Source organism: Lemur catta, chromosome 2 (assembly GCF_020740605.2).
Source record: "Lemur catta isolate mLemCat1 chromosome 2, mLemCat1.pri, whole genome shotgun sequence".
In the NCBI taxonomy this organism is placed as follows: Eukaryota; Metazoa; Chordata; class Mammalia; order Primates; family Lemuridae; genus Lemur; species Lemur catta.
Window position 1 is genome coordinate 100,885,420 of NC_059129.1, and position 23,012 is coordinate 100,908,431.

Sequence of the window (23,012 nt, forward strand, 5' to 3'; positions counted from 1 at the left end):
CACCTTTGTCTAATTTAGTTATACTTGTGTAAGTTACAAAATCTCAAAGTTCTGGGTCCCAAAATCATTTCACTTTTTTCATTGGTCTTATAGACATTTAATATATAAAATATTCTATAGGCCAGGAACAGTGGCTCACACGTGTAATCCTAGCACTCTGGAAGCCTGAGGCGGGAGGATTATTTGAGCTCAGAAGTTTTGAGACCAGCCTGAGAAAGACTGAGACCTCGTTTCTACTTAAAAAAAAAAAAAAAATTAGAAAAATTGTCCAGGTGTGGTGGTGCATGCCTATAGTCCCAGCTAGTCTGGCGGCTGAGGCAGGAAGATCACTTGAGCCCAAGAGTTTGAGGTTGCAGTGAGCTACAATGACGCCACTGCACTCTACCCAGGATGACAAAGTAAGACTCTGTCACAAAAAATAAATAAATAAGGTATTTTATAGCTTAATCATGTAACTGAGTTAAAACTAAAGGCCTTATATTATTTTTCTACATTTTTTAGAATAGTAACCAAACATCAGAAAGAGTCAGATTCCCAGCAACCTGAGAACAAAATCATAAACCTGAAAATGTTAGAATGACCTAAAGACTGAGGGAGAAAAAAATTTCACCAAAAGCATTAAAATTAAAGCTACTAATTAAATGATCTTGGCTATCTAACTTCCTCTGGAAATCTTCTGCTCTTCTTAAATTACCTGAAGACAGCAACTAAGGCACACCAATATTTGTGCAGAGAGTAAATGCTTGAAGGAGACACACTGCTGAAAAGGGGGGAAAGGAGACACCAGCTGAAAGGCAGCAATCTGGAGGACATCTATCTGCTATGCAGAAAATGTAGTACACACTTTAGAAGTCCTAATAGCAGCGCTTTATTACAGAATCATAACACAAAATCAACTTCTAAGTGTTCAAGTGAAAAGAAGAGTCCACATGTCTCACTTTCAATCAAAAGCAAATTATTAAGTTGTGTGAGAAAGCATGTCAAAAGCCAAGACAGGCCAAAAGCTAGTCCTCTTGAACCAAACAGTTAGTCAAGTTGTGAATGCAAAGGACGAGTTCTTGAAAGAAATTAAAAGTGCTATTCCAGTGAACACATGAATGATAAGAAAGCAAACCTGCCTTCTGGATAAAAGATCAAACCAGCCACAACATTCGCTGAAGTCAAAGCCTAACCTCAAAGCAAGGCCCTAACTTGCTTCAATTCTATGAAGGCTGAGTAAGGTGAGGAAGCTGCAGAAGAAAAGTTTGAGGCCAGCAGAGATAGGTTCATGAGGTTTAAGGAAAAGGCCATCTCCGTAACATAAAAGTGCAAGGTGAAGCACCAAGTGCTGATAGAGAAGCTGCAGCAAGTTATCCCAGTTTGGCTAAGATGACTGATAAAGGTGGCAACACTAAACAACAGATCGTCAGTGTAGATGAAACAGCCTCATATTGGAAAAAGAAGTCATCTAGGACTTTCATAGCTAGAGAGGAGAAGTCAATGCCTGGCTTCAAAGCTTCAAAGGTAAGGCTAACTCTCTTGTTAGGAGCGAATGAAGCTGGTGACTTTCAGTTGAAGGCAACACTTATTTACCATTCTGAAAATCCTAGGGCCCTTACAAATTAGGCTAAATCTACTCTGCCTATGCTCTATAAATGGAACAACAAAGCCTGAATGACAACCCATCTATTTACAGCATGGTTTAATGACTATTTTAAGCCCACTGTTGAGAATTACTGCTCAGAAAAACAGATTCCTTTCAAAAGATTACTGCTCATTGAAAATAAACCTGGTCACCCAAGAGCTGTGATGGAGATGTACAAGGAGATTAATGTTGTTTTCACCCTTGTACTACAACATCCATTCTGCAGTCTATGTGTCAAAAAATAATTTCAACTTTCAAGTTGTATTATTTAAGAAACACATTTTGTAAGGCTATAGCTGCCATAGACAGTGATTCCTCTGGTGGATCTGGGCAAAGTAAATTCAAAACCTTCTGGAAAGGATTCACTGTTCTAGGAGATACTTTGAACTCCTCGCATGAATCATAAGTATTCTTAATGAATACTCAGAGTACTAAGAATATTCATGATTCATGGGAGGAGTTCAAAATATCATCATCAACCCAGGCGCAGTGGCTCACGCCTGTTACCCTAGAACTTTGGGAGGCCAAGGTGAGAGTTCAAGACCAGCCTAGTCAACACAGAGAGACCCAGTTTCCACTAAAAAAATTTTTTTTAAATTAGCCAAGCGTGCTGACATGTCCCTGTAGTCCCAGCTACTCAGGAGGCTGAGATAGGAAGATCCCTTAAACCCACGTGGTCGAGGTTGCAGTGAGCTACGACTGGGCCACTGCACTCCTGCCTGGTGGATGAAGTGAGACCGTGTCTTTTAAAAAAAAAAAAAAAAATCAACATTAACAGAAGTTTGGAAAAAATTGATTCCAACTCTTATAGATGACTTTGAGAGGTTCAAAACTGCAGTGCAGGAAGGCCCTGCAGATGTGGTGGAAATAGCAAGAGAACTAGAATTAGAAGTGGAGCCTGAAGATGGGACTGAATTACTGCAATCTCATGATCAAACTTGAACAGATGACAAGTTGCTTCTTGTAGATGAAAAAAGAAAATGTGGGCCAAGCGTGGTGGCTCACGCCTGTAATCCTAGCACTCTGGAAGGCCGAGGTGGGTGGATGGCTCAAGGTCAGGAGTTCGAGACCAGCCCGAGCAAGAATGAGACCCCTGTCTCTACTAAAAGTAGAAATAAATTATCTGGCCAACTAAAAATACATATACAAAAAATGAACCGGGCATGGTGGTGCATGCCTGTAATCCCAGCTACTCAGGAGGCTGAGGCAGAAGGATCGCTTAAGCCCAGGAGTTTGAGGTTGCTGTGAGCTAGGCTGACGCCACGGCACTCACTCTAGCCTGGGCAACAAAGTGAGCCTCCGTCTCAAAAAAAAAAAAAAAAGAAAACCATCTTTACCACTCTTAAAAATTTGTAATGGGTCCTATGATACTTACGCTGCATAAGCTTTTGCTATCCTCATGAACATGACTTCATCACCTCCTTTATCTGGATGATATTTAAGTGACAGCAAACGATATTGTTTCTTAATTTCTGCTACTGTTGCCCCCTAAAAGGAAAAGCCTGAGTTAGTAAAAATAAGTACAAATCTCTCTCTTTTTTTTTAAGGCTGGTCAAGTGGAGCAGCAGGAGTGGAGAAAATAAGTACAATTCTGCAAAGAAATAATACATTCTACTTTGAGCTTAAAACATGAGCTACCCACTATTCCGAGAAAGAGAAAATGAAGGTTTCATCCTGCATTTTGTCCCATAAACTTCATTCCATGTATTTTAATAAGAATATACTGGCCAGGCGTGGTGGGTCACATCTGTAATACTAGCACTCTGGGAGGCCAAGGCAGGAGGATTGTTTGAGCTCACGAGTTCGAAACCAGCTTGAGTAAGAGTGAGACCCCATCTCTACTAAAAATAGAAAGAAATTAGCTGGACAACTAAAAAATATATAGAAAAAATTAGCCGGGCATGGTGGCACATGCCTGTGGTCCCAGTTACTTGGGAGGCTGAGGCAGGAGGATTGCTTGAGCCCAGGAGTTTGAGGTTGCTGTGAGCTAGACTGATGCCATGGCACTCTAGCCTGGGCAACAGAGCCAGACTCTGTCTCAAAAATAAAAAAAAATTTAAACAAAAAATTAAATCGGACATTTCATATTTAATGACCTAATAAAAGAATACAGACATTTAAATATCAAAAAACAATCACAATAAATTAAGTCTGGCTCAAAAAACTTTCATATCAAAGGTTAACTGTCTAAGGAATAATCTGAGGAATACTTAAGGTTTCAGCTGCTTATCTATTCTAATATTAAGTAAACATTTAGTAAGTTAATCTTAATTGTTTCTTGATTGGTCTCAATTTCTATTTTCTTTTTTAATCAGGCAGCTCCTTGAACCAGAATAGGTTCAAAGAGACTCTTTCCATTTCTATTAATTTTTTTCATACTGCTTTTTATTGCCTTTTTAATCTTAGAAAATCTCTCAACGACCATGACCATCGCAATAAGAAAAATCACATGATACGCAGACTTTTCTTCTATAAAGCAGAAAACTACCTGATAAACACTCTCCTTACTTTGTATTATATGAATGTCTGGATCAAGCCATCTACTAAGCAGAAACTCAAAGTAAAAGAAAGTGGTTGGGAGCGTGGGGAATAGAAAAAGCACTGGATTCAGCTTGGCTACTGACAAACTTGGCACCCCACACAAATTTTCTAGACCTCATTTTCTCTTATTAAAAAAAAAAAAAAAGCCAGCTGGGCGCGGTGGCTCACACATGTAATCCTAGCACTCTGAGAGGCCGAAGCGGGTGGATCGCTCGAGGTCAGGAGTTCGAGACCAGCCTGAGCAAGAGCGAGACGCCGTCTCTACTAAAAATAGAAACAAATTATCTGGCCAACTAAAAATATATATAGTAACAAAAATTAGCCGGGCATGGTGGCACATGCCTGTAGTCCTAGCTACTCGAGAGGCTGAGGCAGTAGGATCGCTTAAGCCCAGGAGTTTGAGGATGCTGTGAACTAGGCTGACGCCACGGCACTCACTCTAGCCCGGGCAACAGAGCGAGACTCTCTCTCAAAAAAAGAAAAAAAAAAAAAGCCTAGAAGATTTCTACCATTAATTTCATTAATTTCACTTCTAACATTCTACTGATATACTAATTTTCTATTGGGACCCATTAATCAAGTTCAATCAGGAGATCACCTAAGGGATACACTCAGAAGTTAACATGAATTACTGTGACAATGACACTAGTTCTTTATAAACCCTCAACCCAGATACAACACACTGCCTTTTTTTTTTCCTTGAAAGCAGTCTCTGTCACCCAAGCTGGAGTGCAATGGTGCAATCATAGCTTGCTACAGCCTCAAACTCCCGAGTTCCAATGATCCTCCTGCCTCAGCCTCCCAAATAGCTGGGACTATAGGCAACCACCACCATACCCAGCGAATTTTTTTCATTTTTAAGGAGACAAGCTCTTGCTATATTGCCCAGGCTGGTCTTGAACTCCTGGGCTCAAGAGATCCTCCCACCTCAGTCTCTTGGCATGAACCACTGCACCCAGCCCAATTCTCAGTAATATGGCAATCAACAGCTATAGCTTAAAAACATATACATTAGAATAATAATGGATTAGGTATCTTTATTTTAATAAAAAATTTAACTGACCCAAGTCCGATTTCTTTTGGCATGTCACAATATTTTTTAGGATGTGGACCTATAATATTTTCATGGAATCATTAGACTAACGTGCATTAAATAAAAATACTACTTACAGGATCCAAATTTAATACTTCATAAGGATTGTATTCTTGATATTCTCGGTCTGTTTTGGAAACCTTGTATGCAAGGAATAAGAACAATGCCCATCCTGAAAGCAGAACTATTTTCCTGTTTAAGAAAAAGATAAGTGAATTATAAATAAATACATCTGTATGGCTTTCCTTTAAGAGTTTAAAGACATTATGGCAAGATCAATGAATAAAATAATCTAGGGTAGGTACTTATCACTATGCTACTGACTCAAATTCTACTGTTACAGCAAGGACGGTGTCTTTTTCACCTCTTAATTCCCTAGAATCTAGTACAATGCCTTGCATCTTGCATATAATAGATCTTCTCAGTTTCTATTTGCAGAATTTTAAATAGAGAAGTGAATTCAACTTATTAACTTATTCAATCCATTAAATTAGATCAAAATATATAAAGTATTCAGTAAACGGTTAATGTAAAAGAGAATTGCTTTGACCTAGCAATTACACTTTTAATAAGATAAACTAAGAAAAATTGGTCAATTATGCAAAGATAAATAAATAGCCTTGTTGATAATAATGAAACTCTGTAAACAATCTAAATGTCTAGTTATAAGGAACTAATTAAATAAAACATTTATAGGGGACTAATTAAATAAACTATGATACAGCACACAATGCAACATTTTATGGCCAATACAGACATAAGAAGATGAGCATAATAGGTTAAAAAAAAGATATAAAAGAACATATAATATGAAAACAAACTAATTTCTTCTCCTTCCAATATGTTTTGTTTAGTAAAAATAAAAGTGGGATATTACCAGTTTTGGAGAGGCTAAAGAAAAAAGGAACTCTCATACACTACACACTCTAAAGGAATATCTGGCCATAAGGTATTAAAAGTCCTAAAGAAGTACATACTCTTTTTTCTTCAATACATTCTATTTCAAATAATTTAGAAGGAAATAAGTTATAATTAAGTATATAAAGTATAAAAGAGTGGTAACAGAGATGTAAATAATAGCCTAATAAAACCAAAAAATAAGCATCTTAAATATCCATCAACAGATTACTGGACAAATAAACTAATAGTACATCCATACAGTGAAATACTCTCCAGCCACTAATAATATTTGCTGTGGATAACTGTCTACCTTGCATTGCTAAGTTTATAAAAGAAGAACAGCTTTCAAAGCTGTATGTATATAACATAATCCAATTTTGTAAATAAAAAAGTATGTAATCATCTTAATAATGGCTAGCTTTAGGTGATAAGTTGAATGACTTTTTTTTATACCCTTTATATAACCATTTTTTACACTGAGCAGGAACTGTTAGAAAAAGACATAAAATGAATCATAGGCCAAATCAAATTAGAGTGACCTGTTTTGTTTTGTTTTGGTTTGAGACAGAGTCTCGCTTTGTTGCCCGGGCTAGAGTGAGTGCCATGGCGTCAGCCTAGCTCACAGCACCCTCAAACCCCTGGGCTTAAGCGATCCTACTGCCTCGGCCTCCCGAGTAGCTGGGACTACAGGCATGTGCCACCATACCCGACTAATTTTTTCTATATATATATATTTTAGTTGGCCAGATAATTTCTTTCTATTTTTAGTAGAGACGGGGTCTTGCTCTTGCTCAGGCTGGTCTCAAACTCCTGAGCTCAAATGATCCGCCCGCCTCAGCCTCCCAGAGTGCTAGGATTACAGGCGTGAGCCACCACGCCCGGCCTGTTTTGTTTTTATAAATAAAAATTTTTTTTAGACAGAGTTTCACTCTGTTGCCTGGGCTAGAGTGCCGTGGCATCAGCCTAGCTCACAGCAACCTCAAACTCCTGGGCTCAAGCGATCCTCCTGCCTCAGCCTCCCAAGTAACTGGGACTACAGGCAAGTGCCACCATGCCCAGCTAATTTTTTCTATATATATTTTTAGTTGTCCATATAATTTCTTTCTATTTTTAGTAGAGATGGGGTCTCGCTCTTGCTCAGGTTCGTCTCGAACTCCTGAGCTCAAACGATCCTCCTGCCTCAGCCTCCCAGAGTGCTAGTATTACGGGCGTGAGCCACCGTGCCCGGCCCAAGTGACCTGTTTTTAAAAAGAGAAGAAAACTTTCCAAGTGCTAAAGGTAAGCTGTTTGCTTACCTTTAGCACTCTGATTTTTCAAACAAAACAAATCCTCATCTCCCAATGTTTCCTAAGCTTTTCCTACTATCATGCTTTTGCTCTCTTAGATCCTTCTACCTAGAATTCCTGTTCTTCATCTCTCCCATTACAAACTCTATTCATACTTCAAGACTCAACTTAATCCATCCTCCACAAAGCAATCCTTAACCCTTGACAATCAACAGGAGAGGATGGTTACAGCCACTAAGAAGCACAAATCATGACTTTCCTCCTCTGACTCACTACAAGTTCCTTGAGCATGTGGACAGATCTTATTCAGTTTTGACTAACTCCATAGTAGCTTAAACACAGCTGACATTCATACAAATTTCTTTCCACTAGGCCAAAATAATTCTAACCCTTATTAAGGGCATATAATTTCAAGCTGCTTTCCATAGCATCTATGTGCCCATCTATGCCCAAAGAGGAGAGATATCCCTACGCGGAACACTCTCTGCCTTTTGCCTGGCTGTCTAGTGAGAGGTAGTTGAGAACATAGGTTCCAGAACAAAACTACCTGAGGACAACTCCTAGCTTTACCATTTATTAACTGAGAGACCTTAGCATATTGTTTAACTGGTTTTTTTGTGGGGGGGACAGGGTCTCTCTCTGTTGCCCAGGCTAGACTGCAGTGGCATCATCATAGGCCACTGCTAAACTCCCGGGCTGAAGTGGTAGATAGGACTACAGGTGCAGGCCACCACATCCACCTAATTTTTTTTTTATTTTGCTCAGGCTGGTTTTGAACTCCTGAGCTCAAGCAATTCTCCTGCCTTGGCCTCCCAAAGTGCTAGTATTACAGGCATGAGTCACCAAGCACGGCAGCAAGTTGCTTAACCTTTTACACCTCCAACTTTCAGTGTGGATTTGAAAATTAAATGAGATTAGGTATATAAAGTATTTAGAAGGTGCCTAACAGGTACCAAACAATCAATTCACATGAGCTATGCACTGTTATTAGAAACTCTTACCCAAATCTCAGCTCTCAGCTTGGACCTCACTTAATTCAGGGAAGCCTTCTGTCTTGGGCCAGTTAGGAGACCTTACTTTGCCTTTAGTTTCACATCATTAAAGAACTCTTAACACCAAAGCTAAACTTCCCCTCCCCCTACAGAGGAACTAACTAGGCAAAGTCAAACCTCACAAAGAAAAACTATTTAAACCCCCTGAAATCACACAGCTATCATCACTTAAACTAAGATTTAAAAATATCTGGTTCTACTCTTACTAATTTTCTTTGCTAGGTCTTCTCTTCCTATCTACTCAATAGATAAATGTAGGTAATTTACAAGATATAGTCATCCAATAATGGCAACTCTCTCACCTCCTGTCACAGTTTCATCTATTACCTCTAAGTTGATGGCTTCGTGTAAAGGTCCAAAGCCTCTTAACCAGCATGCCCCATAGCCTCACAGAATCAAACAGGCCTGCCTGCTCTAATTAAACATACTAATAGCCTGTTTAAGCAGATGGGCCTGCCAAAATAAAGGGTGACTAGGTTCCTACCCCACTACTTCTAGCTACATGACCTTGGTCAAAATACCTCATTTTTTTAGCCTCAGTTTCCTCATCTGAGAAAAAGCACAAACATCTACTTTGAAGTTAATATATAATTAAATTAGATAACATATAAACCCTTAGCATAGAACCTGGTACACAGTATGTGTTCAATCAACTTTAAGTATCACTATGAATTACAAACCTGACCATGTCACCTCCCTACTTTTGAAATCTTTTACAGATTCCCCAATACTCTTTAATATAAAATTCAAATTCCGACACTAGGTGCACAAGGTCTTTACTTCAAGATATGACTTATCACTCTCCTCCCTCTCCCAGTCAGAAGTACACTCTCTTTCCTCTGAACTTCTAAACCACTCTTTTCAGACAGCTCTCAAATTTACTAATTATATCTTACTCCTACTACATACAGGCTACAATTTCTTCACAGACACAACATCTTATTCATTTTACCCATGTTTTGTATGACACCTTGCAAAGAGTAAGTACTAAATATGTTTTTTTATTGAAATTCATTACTTACTTTACTGTAGGAATAATATTTGGCTGGGGTTTTAATAACCGTAAACGATACCACATGCACCTTCCATATACTTTTCTGATATTCTTTAATCGAATTTGCTCTGTCAAAAAAGAAAAATAAGATAAATTAAACCATTTTCCACAATGAAGGTAAAACCCGTTAATATCATAATAACCTTCAATACTATGCTAATATTTTACTGGAACATGAAAGTACTGCCTATTCAAATAACCTTTAAAAAACTTTACAAGATAGGTTAAATTTTCTGTCATTTAGAACAAATGACCTATCTGGAAAACTTCATTTTTCATGTGAGTTAACTCACTGAAAATGTAAAAACTGACTTGCACCCAAAATATTTAGTCATATATGATCAGTAATTTCTAAGAAATTCTCTCCCCCTTTCCCTTCCAATACAGAAGAAACAAAAAGCATAAAACAGTTAAAACATGGTTTATTAAGAAAGCTAAGCAGAAATGACACTCTTCAAACATGAAAATAACTGCCTACCAAAATATCTTCTAACAACAAAGTTTAGTTAGGTCTTATCTAAGGTTTAAAACTAATAGAATTTGGAGCTTTAACATAAAATCAACTTTCAGTCAAAATAAAGGTGGAGAGTAAAATTCAGTATCACAAATTCTAATTATTTTGTGTTAAATTGGAAAAGTCTCCCAAACCCATAAGAATTTAAGATAGGTTTATGTAAAAGTTATGACAAAAGCTACTATTTTAGTTCCCAGTAAAAATTTGCAGTTCAATTAAAAAGAAATTAAACCAAAGCCAGAACAATATGTAGTTTTACTAAATTCACCACAATCACTTGGTTTGAATAACTCTCCCAAGTTGAAAAAAATTTCTAGGTTTTAAAGTAAAAATCTACCTTTTCAAAAACATTATGTCAAAAGCAAAGTAGGAAGCCCCTGCCCATCCCAAAGTCCAAGCAATGGCTTTGAAGGCCAAGAAGGCAATGCCAAAAGGCACGTACAACCACAAAAAAGATCTGTATGTCAATCCACCTCTGAAGGTAGCTCAAATATCCAAGGAAGAATGCTCCCCCCAAAAAACAAGCTTTATCATTATGCCATCATCTCAGGTTTCCCCACTACTGAGTCAGCCACAAAGAAGAAAACAACACATTGTGTTAATTGTGGATGTCAAGGCTAACAAGCATCAGACCAAACAGGCTACGAAGCTCTATGACATTGGCATGGCTAAGATCAGCACATTCATCAGGCCCGATGGAGAGAAGAAGGCATACGTTTGACTGGCTCCTGACTATGATGTTTTGAATGTTGCCAACAAAATTGAGATCATCTAAACTGAGTCCAGCTGGCTAATTCTAAATATAAAATTTGTCAGCATATTAAAAAAAAATCTACAAAACTGCAGTCCTTAAACGAGATGTCAGGTAAGTAAAAGGACTTGGCATATAACAGAATGCTCCAAAGCTACCATGTAAGAAGTCCAACTACCCTGTTTCCACCATGCTTTGATGAAAGCAACCACATGAGAGAGCTGTCTGGCAGGAGGTATCATAACCAGGTATGATAAATAGGGATCCATGTAGGGAAGGAGGTGGTAGCAGAAAAGGAGACTGGTAATATGCAGGAGGACTGATCAAATAAGTTAAAATATTAAGGATACCTGGAGTCAGTTTTTCACTGTCAGAGAAAGGAGTGACAAATATGAAAAAACAGAAAAGAATGAAACTTTCTTTTGTTCTGTTGGATTGGAATCAAAGGTATCACTATGAATGAATGCCTCTTAATATAAAAATATAGATGCAGCTCCATATACATACATGCATATTCCTTAGCTCTGTCTACTAAGTGGGCCTAGGAGCAGCAAAATCCCAATAGCAATGTGCACATCTAGCACCCACATCTTGGCTTCTAAATACCATTCTCCACTAACAGGAACCAGGGATCCAAGTATCTTCCCACAAAATATTAATTATAAAGGGGAAAACAATGACTTTACAGTGGGATAGGCTGAATACTTGCCCCAAGATGTCCACAATCTAATACCTGGAACCAGTAAATATATTATCTTAAATGGCAAAACAGACTTTATAGATATGACCAAATTAAGGATCCTGAAATGAGGCAATTATCCTAGCGGGACCAATATAATCACAGGGGTACTTATAAGAAAGAGGCAGAAGGGTCAAAGACAGAGACAGCGATGTGACAATGGAAACAGAGGTTAGAATGATGCCCTTTTTGAAGATGAGGGAGGGGCCACAAGGTAAGGAATACAGGCTATCTCCAGAAGCTGGAAAAGGCAATAAGGAAACAGTTTCTACCCTAGAGCCTCCAGAATGAACCAGTCCTAGCAACACTATGACTTCAGCCCAGAGAAACTGAATTTGGACTTCTGGCCTCCAGAATTTTAAGAGAATAAATTTGTGCTGTTTTAAACCACTAAGTTTATTACACAATACGAAACAAATACAGAAAACCAAACAGTCACTACCTTAACCAAGTGATCAGTGAACATCACCAGTAAAAGGACAATCTGAAATCAGATATCACCTGACAGAATCCAGTGAAAAGAACACAGAATCAGTTTTGTGAAATTCCTGCCTAGGATACATTACCAGAATCTAATCATGAGAAAAAAACCAGAAAGCCCAAATTCCAGTTTACTCTACTAAATAAATGGTCTGTAATTTTTAACGTAAAGGAAAAGTGAAAAAGCAAACTCAGACTAATGGAAACTAAAAAAACACATCAACTAAATGCAATGTGATTCTGAATGGGATGTTGTGCTATAAAGGACATCATTGAGACAAGTGACAAAACCTGAATGGGGTCTGACAATGAGATGGTAGTAATAATAATTTTCATGGTTAAATTATGAACACTTTTGTAAACACCACTGGTGATTTTTAAACGTATTTTATTAAATTAAATGTTTATAGCCTATATTTTCAAGTATAAAATCAAGACAATGTTTGATGAGGTTTTGTAAGAACAATGTTGAAGTCTCTTCATGAACCAGATGGTTTGATCTATTCAAAGGTATGATGTTCTAATGTCCCCAGTCAAGAAAAAGTACACATGGTTTTCAGCCCCCATAGTTTTATATTATACAATGTATGCATGCACCTTGTAAGCCACAGTCTTCCAACCTAAAAATTAAATCTTAACCTTTCAGGATAATATTTAAGTCAATAAATACTACTACAGGGTATGGTTTACACATTAACATGGTGGCATTTAGATTTCCAGCACAACTAAATATTCATTGTACACACTGCAAATCTCTATATGAATGACCTCAAGTCAAAGTAACTATCACAAGTAAAGTCCTTCCACAGAGTTTTTTATTTTTTATTTTTTCTAGAGATGAGACTTCTCTATGTTGCCCAGGCTGTTTTCAAACTCCTAGGCTCAAGCAATCCTTCTACCTCAGCCTCCCAAAGTGCTGGGACTGCAAGCATGAACCACCAGGCCTGGCAGACGTTTTTTAATAAGACATTTAGAAAACTAAAGAGAAGTTCATTAATAAACTTCTAGTCTACAGAATTACTAGTTTAACTGCTATTAAAAATTATGCTAGAGGCCGGGCGCAGTGGCTTATGCCTGTAATCCTAGCACTCTGGGAGGCCAAGGCGGGTGGATTGCTCGAGGTCAGGAGTTCGAGACCAGCCTGAGCAAGAGCGAGACCCTGTCTCTACTAAAAAATAGAAATAGAAAATTAATAAAGATTTAAAAAATGAAAAAAAAATTATGCTAGGAATATCATTAATTTATGATATCATTTTTAAAAAAATTATCTACATTTATAGAAAAAGGAAATTCTAGGTCATAAACATTCAAACATACCATCCTGGTCCATATAGTGGTAACCCTGCCTGTCAAAAAATTAAGAAAATATAGAAAGGAAAAAAACAACATATCATGATCACTGTCAGCAGCTGAACTTTATTTAGTAAAGCTACAGGATAATCCAGGTTTGGGTTAGGTGGTGATTCATAAAACTTTGCCTTTGCTACAACAGTCACACTTGTCCACGCTACGATGATCGGCCAGTCCGTAGCATTACTGAGTGAACTCTTAGCACCATATCATAGAGCCCAGAAAGTTGAAGGAACATTAGCCAGATCTGAAGTTTCCAAACCTGTTTGGCTGCTTACCACAAAAGAAAAATCAGGTACCCTCTTGTAGATTTCTAATATGGCATCTAAAATGTTTCATCCTAAGTTTAAAGAATTACAAAGGAGGTCATCTGACATAAAGCTGACATTTTAAAATGATTCCACCCTTTTTAAATGTATCCAATGAAATCTAAAAACCATAGCAATTTCATACATTCATTTACAAAAATTCATGAATAAGCCCATCATTCTACCTCCCCCACATAATTTTATCCTAATATAACATTTTTATCGTAAGTCATTTCTTATAACACTGAAACATACTTCTTAAAAGTACTTTTACAATTCTCTGTGACTATAAAGGTTTTCCCAATTTTGTGTTTTGAAAATGTTCAAGCCATCAGAAAAGCTGAAAGAAAATTACAATGAACAATAAAATACTCTTCACCTAAACTCACCAACTCCTGGCTTTATCTCTATTTCTTTCTTCCCCCTCGCTTCATTTTTATCTGAACTACTTTAGAGTAAGCTGCAGGCATCAAGACACTGCACCTATATAGAGCCACCGGGAGCTGTTGAAATAGAATGAAAAAAGACACTGCACCTCTAAATGCTTTAGTATATGTCACCAAAGAACATCAATAAATCTATCATACTCAAGTTTAACAGCCATAAGGTTTTACATGCTAAATTTTCTACCACTACATTTTTTGTTATCAAGGCAACAAATAAATTATAGATTGATAAATTATTAAATAGTAAAACATCTGTTATGTTTTCACTTATAAGCAAATTATAAATATCCCAAATGTTCAAAAAGGGTAAAAAACTCTTAAATACTAATGCTTATTTTTGAAAATAAAAAGCAAACTTCTGCCAATATGGCACAATGTTTGGTAAAATAGCTTTATCTTCTACTTCAAGTATATTTTGTCAAAACCTAAAGGTGCACATTAATTAGCTCATTCAATTTACAGAAAAATATATGCCATGCAACCTAAATAGCAAAGGCAGTCCTTATTTTTAAACCAATCAGCCAAATCAAACTGTCAAAAAAAGTCTAACTTCATTTTTCAGTCAAAATAAATGTATCAAATAATTTCTATATTTTTAGGGTTATAAAAACCACTCAGAAATAAGTTTTAGAACATATCTTGAAATACAGATTACTTAATAAAGCCAAATGATATACAGATAATTTATTTCATTATACTTAAAAGAAAAATATGTACCACTTCTTTTATAAAATTCAGTGATTCCCAAAACTATTCCTAAATCCCTAAGGGGTCCAAGAAAATACTAACAAGCAGCAAAAAAGTATATTCAATATTCCAAAAAGTCTAAAGGCATCATATATCAATATTCTAGCTACTCAAAGTCTCTCTGCATCTAGTTAAGATATATTACCTCACTAGTGATAATACTGGCTCACTGTTAGAATAACTGTGTTCTTTCATTAGCTAAAAAATGTATAGGAAAACAATTTTTACTATAATAGTGGTTTGTTTCCCAGAATGTTTCAAAATAGGAAAGTCATGAGAATGATAATTTGAAAGTAAAAGATTGAGAATCACCACTCTAGACCACCAAAAATATAACTCATCCAGTCATTCTAATCACTAAGTACATTAAGAGAAAATAAAGGTTCTGTTGAGCTCTTAACTTGAATCTGAATAGTTAGCCACAATGTGTCATTCACAAAGCTAGTGCAGAACCATTTAGATTTGGGACAGAGGCTTTACAAAAAATTATTAACCCTCACCATCACCCAGTGCACACAATCACAGATAATCTAAATTGGAAGAATTTCAGAAACTTGGGTTCATCTTACACCTATGCAGACTGACAATGGAGAAGGAAATGCAGAAAGCAACTCAAAATGTTCTTGAACTAAAAAAACAAAAAACTGGATCAGAGCAGAACCACCCCATCATCACCAAACTTCACAATCCTCAGCAATGCCTGGATAATCTAAGTGCAAACCAATACAAACCAAGTGGTTCAAACAGATCAAGAGCTATTCAGTATTCTTAAAACTGGTACTTGACTGCGCAGCAGCATACAATTATATCACATGCTTACCTATTTCAATTTTCTTTTCCTTCTATGGTACTTAAACAAGTACTAAGAATAAGGTTTTTCAATCTCAACACTACTGACATTTTGGATTATATTCTTTGTTGTGGAGGGCTATCCTGTGCATTATAGAATGTTTAGCAACATCAATGCTCTCTACACAATAGATGCCAGGAGCAGCTCCCCTGTGGAGACCAAAAAAAAATCTCCAGACACTGCTCAATGTCTCCTGGAACACAAAATCACCCCCTGATTTAAACACATACCCATACAGCTATAGAGGATTCATGGGAAGCAAGTTCAGTTGTATGACCTGAAGATCAGAAACAAAAGGAGAAGGAAGATAGGAAAGGTTGGCAGAATAAACAGAAGTGAAAAGGCAAAAATTATCTTTTCCTGTTCCCCTAAAAGTATCCTTCAGAAAAGAGGAGAACCACTGTAGTGATTTTTGAGTACGTATGGAATACCTAGGGGGGAGGGGAAGGAGAGGGAAAGGACTGGGGAGCTTCATTATTGATTTTAAAAGATGACCGGTACCACTAGTCCCAGCTACTCATGAGTCTAAGGTGAGAGGATCACTCGAGCCCAGGAGTTCAAGTCCAACCTGAGCAACATTCTTCTTGGGGGAGGAAAAATAATAATAAAAGACTAAAAAAGCTTGAAAAAGTCACCCCAAAACAATTCCAATTAATGCTAGTTTGGCAAACTTAGAGAGTCATCTGAAGGCAAAAAAAAAAAAAAAAAAGAACAGGTATTACATAATTATCCCTGTAGGTATATTTCAAAATTCTAAGTGTTAGCTGTCACTGTAAGCAACCCTTGTGAAGACCACTTTAAAAATATAGTAAAGTGGTTACATTAGAGAGATCAAAAATATATACCCACAGGATAATCAAAACACCTAATGTTATATAATGCTTGTTTCAGTTCATTTTGCGTTGCTATAACAGAATACCTGAGGCTGGGTAATTTATAAAGAAAAGAGGTTTATTTGGCTCATGGTTCTGCAGGCTGTCTAAGAAGCATGGCATTATGGCCGGGCGCGGTGGCTGGCACCTGTAATCCTAGCACTCTGGGAGGCCAAGGCGAGTGGATCGCTCGAGGTCAGGAGTTCGAGACCAGCCTGAGCAAGAGCGAGACCCTGTCTCTACTAAAAATAGAAACAAATTATCTGGCCAACTAAAATATATATAGAAAAAACTAGCCAGGCATGGTGGCACATGCCTGTAGTCCCAGCTACTTGGGAGGCTGAGGCAGTAGGATTGCTTAAGCCCAGGAGTTTGAGGTTGCTGTGAGCTAGGCTGACGCCATGGCACTCACTCTAGCCCGGGCAACAAAGCAACACTCTGTCTCAAAAATTTAAAAAAAATAAAAATAAAAATAAAAAAGAAGCATGGCATCAGCATCTGCTTCTAGTGAGGACTTCAGGAAGCTTCCACTCATGGTGGAAGGTGAAGGGGAGTGGCATGTCACGTGGAGGGGGAGTAAGAGAAAGAGGAGAAGCAGGTGCAAGGCTCTTTTTAACAATCAGTCCTCAAGGAAAGTAACAGAGGGAGAACTCACTCACTACAAGGACAGCCGGGATCCAACCCCTTGACCCAAACACCTCCCACAAGGCCCCAATTCCAATGTTGGGTATCAAATTTCAACATGAGATTTGGAAGGGACAAATATCCAAACTATATCAATGCTACATTTGTGGCCTGCAAGAAAATTTCCAGTGATAGGTTCATATTCAGAACCCAAAAGTAGGCTGTGCATGGTGGCTCATGCCTATAATCCTAGCACTTTGGGAGGCCAAGGTAGGAGGACTGCTTGAGATCATGAGTTCAAGACCAGCCTGAGTAAGAGCAAGACTCCATCTCTACAAAAAATTGAAAAATTAGCCAGGAGTGGTGGCATGTCCCTATAGTCCAGCTAGCCTGTAGTCCCAGCTACTGGGGAGGCTGAGGCAAGAGAATCGAATGAGCCCAGGAGTTTGAGGTTGCAGTGAGCTATGACAACGCCACTGTACTCTACCCCGGAGGATGGAGTAAGACTCTGCCTTTTGAAAGTAAAAAAAAAAAAAAAAAAAAGGAAGAACCCAAAAAAACAAAAACAAATGCAAATAAAACATATATGAAAAACTGTTAGATAAGTCATTAGGAGCTCTGGTAATGACAAAGAATACATGAGGAACTGTGAAAATAATTGTTTCCTGAAATGTAAGGGCATAAAACTTTAATAGTATGTGATTTTTAAATATTCAACTAAATTCATAAATTAAACACTTTAATAAGGCATGACTTCATCCCTAAAAGAATATATATTCAAGCTGACCAAAAAACTTTTTTCATCTCATTAAGAAATAGGAGAATATTAAGTCAGACCTTATCAATTCCCTGCTTTAAATCCTTCAATAGCTTCCTATTGCACTTAAATGAAATTCAAGGTTCTTATCCTAGCTCACAGACATGATCTGCGTCCCAGTTCTCTCTCTCTGACTTCATCCCAAACTAGCCTCCTCTTCTGTCACACCCCTGCCATTTTGTTCTTCTGTGTTCCTGGAACATGCCAAACTCTTTCCTGCCTTAAAAGCTTTTGTACACAACTATTTCCCCAGCCTTAAATAGACTTATCCCACCTAATTCAGAAATTTAAATGGCTGGCTCCCTCATCACCCAGCTCTCAACTTGAAGTCACCTTCTCAGAAAGAACCTCCATGAACATCACTTTTCTACATAGCATTTATCACTATGTGGTATTTCTGTTTGTTTATATGTAGTGTGTCAATCTCACCTTCCCACGCCCTCTAGAATGTAAGCTTCAAGAGAAAGTGATCCTATCTATATTGTTCACCCCCATATTCCACTGCATAACACAATGACTGGCAAATAGAATGTGCTCAATAAATATTTGCTGAATGTATGAATCATCTGATTTAGACCTCCCAACCACCCTGGAGGTATGTATGTAAGTATTACTATTATACCTTTTTTTTTCTCTCGCTCTGTTGCCAGGGCTAGAGTACAGTGATATCATAGCTCACTGCAACCTCAAACTCCTGGGCTCAAGCAATCCTCCTGTCTCAGCCGCCCAAGTAGCTGGGACTATAGGCATACACTACCATGCCTGGATCGATTTTTTTTTGTTTTATTTTTTAAGAGATAGGGTTTAGCTATGTTGCCCAGGCTCGTCTTGAACTCCTGGGCTCAAGCGATCCTCCCACCTCAGCCTCCCAAAGTGCTAGGATTACAGACAATGAGTCACCGTAGCCAGCCTCTGCTTCTTAATCTCTGTTATTTTTCATTCTGTAAGATGCTGTTACATTAAATTCCACATAGTATAGCTGTAAAAATATGTTCTAAGATGTCCAAATATACTGCCAACAAAATCACATACAAACTCTTCAGATGGGCATACAAGGTTCTCCATAACTTAAATCTACTTTTTGGCCTTTTCTCACATTTTACCACTCTATGAACCCTGGTTCAAACTGATCTGATTTGTACTTTAAACATACTCCATACTCATGCTATTTCTTCTTTTCCCCTTTTCCCCCCATCCAACCATTAAAATCTTCCTCATCCTTAAAAGTCTAGTCAAAATCCACCTACTCTGCAAAGCCTTTCTTGACCTACAGATCTTCACTATCATCCCCAATGAGATGTAAATACTTCACCCAGCTAACCTACACAACACTTGTTTTTACTTCTCTTACACTTTCTTTGTTGTGCTCTGTATATACTAATTCATGCATTTGTCTAATCTTAATCTTTTAACTCCACCCAGGTTACAAACTATCAAAATAAGACTATGTTTATACTGCATTCATCTTTGTATCATCTGCTGTAGCTAGTACAGATACAGTGAACACTCAAATCAATAACTACTAGATCTAACAAGCAAAAATCTAAAGCCCAAAAGATTTGAAATCTACATAAGAAAATTCCTTCATCCATAGTAACACAAACACAATTCCAAAATGTGAGGAACATCTTCTTTAAAAAAATAAACAACCCCCATAATATGCTGAAATAAAAAAAAAATAAACAACAACACCTTTCAAAGAAACAATGTGATAGTGAAACAGTGTAACAGAATTTGTCTTCAACAAAGTCTGGTAATAATAGGAAACACTTTTAAAAGGAAATCCAAGCACAATATGAATATATTCATAATAACCTTCTTTATGTCTGAATAAAAAGTATGATTAAGGGAACAAACATCTGAGAAAATAAGCCTTTGTTTTTCAGCTTCTCCTAAGATCAAGCAGGTATGCAACATGACCTTTAAATAAAAGCAATTTTACATAATGCAGTTACAAATCCAATGGTTGTCACCTCATCTATAAAACTACATGTTGTGCAATAATTCCTACTGCCAAGTTCCCAGCTGGTTTCCTCTGTATAGTTCTTACGTGCGTATATGCTATTTGTCTAATACCCCTCTGTCAGGATAAAACACAGAGGGAATGACCTTTTTAAAAAAACAATTCAAACTTTTCTCAGATCTCTAATATCCCTTCAAGATCTAAAGTCTTAGAAAGACTATATGCCCTAAGTTTGAACATTCATAAGATGTACCCCTTTGAACACAGAGCTGATACCACACAGAGCTGATACCAGCCAGTTTTTTCCTTTCTTTTCTTTTTTAAGAGACAGGGTCTCACAATCACTCAGGTTGGAGTGCAAAGGCACTATCATAGTTCACTGTAACTTCAAATTCCTGGGCTCATGCGAGACTCCCACCTCAGCCTCCCAAGTAGCTAAGACTACAGGCAAGCGCCACCACGCTCAACTAATTGTTTCATTTTTTTGTAGAGAAGGGGTCTCGATATGCTGTTGCCCAGGCTGGTTTCAAACTCCTGGCCTCAAGAAATCCTCACACCCAGGCCTTCCAAAGTATTGGGATTACAGGTGTGAGCCACCTCACCTGGGCCAAAATAGGACTTTAAATCAAAAACGGTTACAAGAGATAAAGAATATTACATATTAGTAAAAGGTTCAATACAGCAAGAACATATAACAATTATAAACATTTATGTACCTAATGACCATCCAAATATATGATACAAAAACTGACAGAACTGAAGGGAGAAATAGTGCTATAATTGGCCGGGTGTGGTGGCTAACACCTGTAATCCTAGCACTCTGGGAGGCCGAGGTGGGAGGATCACTTGAGGTCAGGAGTTCGTGACCAGCCTGATCAAGAGCGAGACCCTGTTTCTACTAAAAATAGAAAGAAATTATATGGACAACTAAAAATATACATAGGAAAAATTAGCCGGGCATGGTGGTGCACGCCTGTAGTCCCAGCTACTCAGGAGGCTGAGGCAGGAGGATCGTTTGAGCCCAGGAGTTTGAGTTTGCTGTGAGCTAGGCTGATGCCACGGCACTCACTCTAGCCCAGGCAACAGAGTGAGACTCTGTCTCAGAAAAAAAAAGAAAAGAAATAGTGCTGTAATAATAGTTGAAGACTACATTACCCCCCTACACCAATGATACAACAACCAAACAGAAGGAAATGGAGGACTTAACACAATAAACCACTAGATCTAACAGACATACACTCTACCCAACAGTATCCTACATTCTTCTCAAGTGCACATGGGACATTTTCCAGGATAGACCATATGTTAGGCCACAAATTAAGTCACAATATATTTTAAAAGATAGGCATCATACAAAGTATCTTCTCTGACCACAAGATAACATTAGAAATCAATAACAGAAGTAAAGCTGTTATAACAGAAGTAAAAGTCACAAAACTGTGCAAATTAAACACCACAAAGGCAAATTAGAAAATACTCAAAGATGAATGAAAATGAAAACACAGGATATCAATACTTACGAGAAATAGTAAAAGCAGTGCGCAAAGGGAAATTTGTATAAATTCTTACATTAAAATCATCCCCATGGGGGTGCATATGGCAAAATGTTTAATCATCTTTGGGTGATGGAATTACAAGCAATTTTGATCGGTTCCTTTGTGCTTTTCTCCATTAGACACATGCAACTTAGTAAGAAAAAAGTTACCAGCACTCAAAAATCTGATCCATCACTTAGAAGCAGCATCTACCACAAAGTTAATGCTCTATAAATATTTGCTAATTGAAGGAATTTCTACAGTGTGTTTAGGTTTTTTTGTTGTGTTTTGTTTGAGAGGGAGGTCTCACTATATTGCCCAGGCAGGACTCAAACTCCTGGATGGTGTGTTCAGTTTTGCAAGCATGTTTATATGCATTTCTTTCTCTGCTTCTCATAATCACTTCTTGGGTCAGTAGAGCAGGTTATCATTATTACCCCTAGAAAAGGAGGCTGAGCATTCAGAGTTAACTAAATAGGGATTAAGATGGAACTTAACACCAATTTTTTTTTTTTTTTTTGAGACAGAGTCTCGCTCTGTTGCCCAGGCTAGAGTGAGTGCCATGGCTAGCTCACAGCAACCTCAAACTCCTGGGCTTAAGCAATCCCACTGCCTCAGCCTCCCGAGTAGCTGGGACTACAGGCATGTGCCACCATGCCCGGCTAATTTTTTTTTATATATATATATTTTTAGTTGGCCAGATATTTTTCTTTCTATTTTTAGTAGAGACAGGGTCTCGCTCTTGCTCAGGCTGGTCTCAAACTCCTGACCTCGAGCAATCCACCCGCCTTGGCCTCCCAGAGTGCTAGGATTACAGGCGTGAGCCACTGCGCCCAGCCAACACCAAAACTTTTAACTTTTCAAATTCAGGGTTTTCTTACTAGGTACATTGTACTAAGCACCAAAAGTAGACTCCTACTCACATTCCCAAATCAGAGAGCTGATTCATTTCTACACTGTTTGAGAGGCAGCAAGCAAACCAGAATAAAGAAAGGCAATTTTTTTAAAGTTCATCAATCCTTTCAAACAATGAAAAAAAAATGAGTACTTACATACCAAATCAAATCGTTCTAGAAAGTCCATGTAACCAGCAAAAACAGTAGGAGCTAATGGCATCATGATGCGTCACACTATTCTAAACATTTTACATACAGCTTGTTTAATCCTCACTTTAATTTTATGAAACAGAGTACTCTCTCTATTTTACAGATGAGTATACTGAAACACAAAGTTAAATAACTTGTCTAAAATCAGTAAATTGCAGAGAGCTAGGTTCCAAAACCAAACAACTTTTAAAAAGGTCAAAGAGTAGAGTCAAATTATTTATAGTTTTATAAAAAAGGAAGGTCAAGCCCCAAAGGTTAAGGAGTCAAAAACCAAGCAAAAACTTGAAAAAAATGATGATATATTTTTTCTCAGTTCAAAAGATCTATAATTTTCAACCTATGGAAAGAATAAAATTATGT

General features: G+C 37.6%; 1 protein-coding gene across 1 annotated transcript in view; it reads right to left on the bottom strand.

Moving 5' to 3' along the window:
* The window catches only part of SEC63 (SEC63 homolog, protein translocation regulator), a 61,478-nt gene that overhangs the window by 35,184 nt on the left and 3,282 nt on the right, over positions 1–23,012 (bottom strand). The window contains exons 2-4 of the mRNA XM_045544125.1: positions 9,519–9,618; positions 5,336–5,450; positions 3,000–3,112 (exon numbers count right to left, since the gene is read on the bottom strand). Of these exons, the coding sequence (XP_045400081.1) occupies positions 3,000–3,112; positions 5,336–5,450; positions 9,519–9,618 (328 nt within the window). The remainder of the gene's footprint in view (positions 1–2,999; positions 3,113–5,335; positions 5,451–9,518; positions 9,619–23,012) is intronic.